The following is a 4,393-nucleotide window of genomic DNA, read 5'->3' as shown; positions in this document are numbered from 1 at the left end:
TTGGCAAACTTTTTTGTGCCGAGACCAGGCGTTACAAATCAGGCATGAGCTTTGTGTCAACACTTGCCCTACTGTTTGTTCCCTTGATAAATGTGATCGTATCATGCTGCACTAGGCGTAGAGAGTATTTTCTTTTATATTTACCATAATCAACAACAAAAAATCTAGACCAAGAAACAGTATATAGTAACTCCTAGTAATTTTGTTTGATTTAATTCTTGTATGGTAAAACCAAATATCAAACCTACTTATATTATATATATAATTAATTTCTAAAAAAATGTTTATGCAAAATTATTATTGTATAAAAAATGTATAGCAAATGTTCAATTCGGTAAGGCAGCAATCAATGTCCGAAACAATAGCTCTGCGTCATCGTATGATGTGATGATGGGAAACTGATCTCGTCTGTTTCCAGTAAGCAACTCGACAATGTTAATAAATTCATTGCTACAGCCATGCTCTGGAAAGTTCTCTGTATATTCCTCTATGAATATTGTCAATTGTTTGTAAGTTACATGGTAAAGGAAATGAACAGTCTCTTCCACCAAAGATCTCTGGCTGATAGTATAACATATTTGGAATACCACTTGGTGTTACAACTTCAGCACGTTGTCTTCTTATTCTATGTGAGTTCCAGTTCTCAGCAAACATGTCCAATTGATGTTGGATAACGGAGAGGAAACAAAATCTAACACATTCTTTATGTACTGGACACGATACATTAAGAAGTCCAGTGTCTTGGAAATCCTGGAAACGGTTTCTCCAAAACTGGGTGAAACTCGTTTTTAGTGTACCCCAAAGCCTTTCTATTCTTTGATTTGCAACAGATCTGCCGACGAGAAAAGAATTTTGTCCCGACATTTCATCGTTTTGATTATGTCGCAACGATCTTTGTAAATCCCTCATTATGACGTTTTCTGTTCCTGCATCCGATCGAACAACCCTTGGAAGCATCTTTCTTTGTTTGATCCAATTAAGATACCAGTAACCGACATATCTGGGGTTATTGTTGGAGGGACTTGCTATCAACCATAAAAGTTTACGAGAGTATCCATCGATTGCCCCATGTATAGCTATGCCGTAGGGTTTTAATTTATCGTAACCATCGACATGAATCAGATAGTTTGGTCCTCTATTGTAGTACACTCTCCTTCGAAGAACTCGATGCGATCTGTTAAGTACACCCTGTTGGTCTATTGTTCTTAAGCAAAGCCTTGCTCTTGATTGTGTGACGCAAAGTCCAAAGCCTATGTTCAGAGTCCTCCACATATACCTGTATCCAACATTAGACAGGCCATTACGGTGTAAAGCCAGGATTGTCCTTACAACTGTAGGTAATGGCGACTGGTTGTTACGCCGTCTGATATTTAATCTTCTCTTAAGTCTTTTTAACATGGAACAACTCATGAATGTTCCGTGAACAAACAAGAGAAATCCACATATTTGAAGGGACGTGTAGCATAATTGATGATAGTATTGGACTAGTTCAGGCACAGAAGCATCATCGCCTGGGTAAGGTATTCCTGTAACGTCATGATCAGCAACACAAAGGAGACAACAGAGTAACTGAAACATAAAGATAGAAATTACACGTATGATGTAATGATAAAATGAAAAATCCGATTGGCTTGATATCTAAATAGGGTGTTCACTGTGACGTCATCAGCTTACTATAAAACTACTAGGAAATGCGCTGCGCCTTCACATTTAATGGAATACGAAATGGAAAAATACACAGTAAGTTTTGACAATCCAAAATAAATCTTCATGGCGATATTTATAACATATTTCATTTTTAAATTTACCCGTTATAGGTATCAGGTATAAGCATATGATATTTTTACATTTGAACATGTTTTCATTTTCAAACAAGAGGACATATCTTCTTCCAGCATATTGCAATCGAATAAACATTTTAAAAGTCATCTGATGCCTAAACGAATTTATTTTGTTTGGTTGATTTTTGTACCACATCTTAAAGAAACAACGAATAGTGTACCTAATGAATAAAATTTGTTATGAAAAAAATATGTTTCAATTTTTGCTAAATTTGTTGTAACATCATGCCTCCTTAAACATGATATCTAGTTCTTTATCAATCATTGACTAATTTATAAAATTTGGTCGTATATTGTCAAAGTCAATCAACCATAAAAACAAGGCCAAGATCAAATTACAGGTATCAAAATGACATCCCCTGGTAGTGGGGAACCTCCTTGTCTAATATCATCAACCTAAGTCAAAGCTAAAATTACACTTCAGACTATCATCCCCTCGACGTTAATGCCAAATATTATCAACCTTAGACTTCTATTTCTTGAGATATGGACTTAAGCAGTAAACTCGGTTGCAAAATTGACTATTAGAGTTCTTCAGGGTCATTCAAGCATTTAAAATAGGTCAAAGATAAATGGCACATGACTGACTGGCAAGAACAATATGTAGGAAATCTGCATCCTAAATATAAGAACCTTACTCGTTATGCTTCACGAGATAAAGACATGAACAGCAAACTTGGTTGCAATGTTAACGCCATATATTCACCGTCGCCTGTAAAACCGTACCTACATGTCTCGCTTTTACTGCGCATGCTAGACAAAATATGAAGAAAACTTTATATCATGGTTCACTTTATTTTTCGCTAGAGCCGTGTAAATGTGTGCTAATTTTTCCTATTTTGGTAATCCTTTATTTTTTGTAATTTTTGGCCGTTTAAGGTGCAGTTTTTACAAAAAATAAATCACAATACAGTATTAAACCTTTTTCATACTTTCCACGAAGATGGAGCTGATTAGTCTAAATGAAGAAAAACATTATAAAAACTATACAAGAAAGTTTTGACAAATTTTGTTTGTTTTTAAGCCAAAGTGTGTTGATTTGATGTTCGATATCAGCAACATATTTCTTTGTTTTACTTTCAACATTACCTTTAAAATATTGCTTGATTCCATAGTCTTTGACCATTTATTAGACGGGCAGGTGACCAAGCAGCTGAAATAGACGATATTTCTTCAATTGAAATGTTTAATGAATAGCAAAATCTTCTAATCGGTCAATATCAAAATAAAGTGAACACATATTTCGTTTCGCATCATGCTTTTCTACCTGGCATTAGTGGCGAATCCAGGGGGTCCGGGGTTGGAACCCTTTTTTACATTTATTTGGAAGATCAATGCAATTGAATGGGGACATATAGTTGGAACTCCCCTTTATCGTGGGCTAGGATCCCCATACCCAACCCTTATAAATGACAAGATCCACCCTGCTAGTTGTGAATCAAATTATTTGTTTAGATTACTAATTTTTTTTTTGCTTAGCTGTTATGAATTAAATGAGTCATGGAGATTGATCTACAAAGGACTCTGAAAGGCGAAAGGGAGGGACCATTCAGTTTTTTTCCATTTTTCATTGACAGTCGTACAGAACGGGTAGTGTACTTGTGATGGGATGGTGGGGAGAGGGGTGAAACCCTTTAAGTAGAATATATCTTTAATAATAGCAGACGTCTTACTCTAGATCTTATCACAGGTCACGTTAAACTGTAACTTTTCAATGCCCTTTCATTCAAACAATAACGTTTTTTCTCCCTATGATCTTTTTCATTTTGTGTTCAGTATTGCTTCATATTAAAATATAACGCTAAGTCTCCAAAGAAAACAAATATAAACTTACTTATGACTCGTTTCCACTGCTCCCGCTGATGTTGTTGCTGTCGATCTCCATCTTTAATGTGTCAGCACAGGAAGTAAAATACGGACCGTGGGAATCTGACCGTGAGAACGAATAAAGTTAACATCAAATAAGCAAGTTGACTTAATTAATCAACAAGTCGACTTCTTATTTTATGTCATTTACATTTATATTAGCAAGTCGACATTGTAATAAAAACTTTATCTACATCATTCCGACAAGTTGACTTCAACATGATGATTTAATATCAAATAAACAAGTTGTCGACTTAATCAATTAATAAGTTGAATTCAACGTGTCGACTTCTTATTACTATGCCATTATATTTATATCAGCAAGTCGACATTGTAAAACAATTTTTCTACATCATTCCGACAACTTGACTTCAACTTGATGATAAGATTCCAGCTTATAACACACAACTTGACTAATAATTCCGACTTATTAGCAACAAAATAACTTTACAAGGGGTGTACCATATGCGCTTCCATAGAGAACTGATCAACTCGTGACTATTATAAGCTTCCATAGAAACCAGACCTGTTCCCAATTTAACTTTTGACTGGTCTGCTCAACATTAAGTTAACTTGTAACCAGGACCGCTCTACATCGATTTTTTTTAAATATTTTTTAATATCTTTGTTTCGTAGTATAAACATCGAAAACACAGTAAAATTAATAGTTCCGTTATATAAACAGG

General features: G+C 34.9%; 1 protein-coding gene across 1 annotated transcript; it reads right to left on the bottom strand.

Annotated features, from left to right (window-relative positions):
- Positions 1 to 306: 306 nt before the first annotated feature.
- Positions 307 to 4,175, bottom strand: LOC139503672 (uncharacterized). Its single transcript, XM_071293492.1, has 3 exons — positions 3,676 to 4,175; positions 2,931 to 2,994; positions 307 to 1,569 (listed from the first exon to the last, which is right to left on the bottom strand). Exons 2-3 carry the CDS (start codon positions 2,952 to 2,954, stop codon positions 451 to 453), a joined length of 1,143 nt encoding a protein of 380 aa, XP_071149593.1. The 5' UTR covers positions 2,955 to 2,994; positions 3,676 to 4,175; the 3' UTR covers positions 307 to 450.
- Between the last annotated feature and the right edge of the window lie 218 nt (positions 4,176 to 4,393).

Source organism: Mytilus edulis, chromosome 14 (assembly GCF_963676685.1).
Source record: "Mytilus edulis chromosome 14, xbMytEdul2.2, whole genome shotgun sequence".
NCBI lineage: Eukaryota > Metazoa > Mollusca > Bivalvia > Mytilida > Mytilidae > Mytilus > Mytilus edulis.
Note: the sequence above shows the minus strand (reverse complement) of the source record. Positions and strands in the feature narration are given on the sequence as shown.

What these genes read in the sequence shown, in the direction of transcription:
- LOC139503672 (XM_071293492.1), bottom strand. Translation starts at nt 2,954, where the DNA reads ATGGAATCAAGCAATATTTTAAAG. An exon ending in AATCAAGCAATATTTTAAAG is followed by an intron (nt 1,570 to 2,930) that starts GTAATGTTGAAA and finishes TTTATGTTTCAG; the next exon opens with TTACTCTGTTGTCTCCTTTG.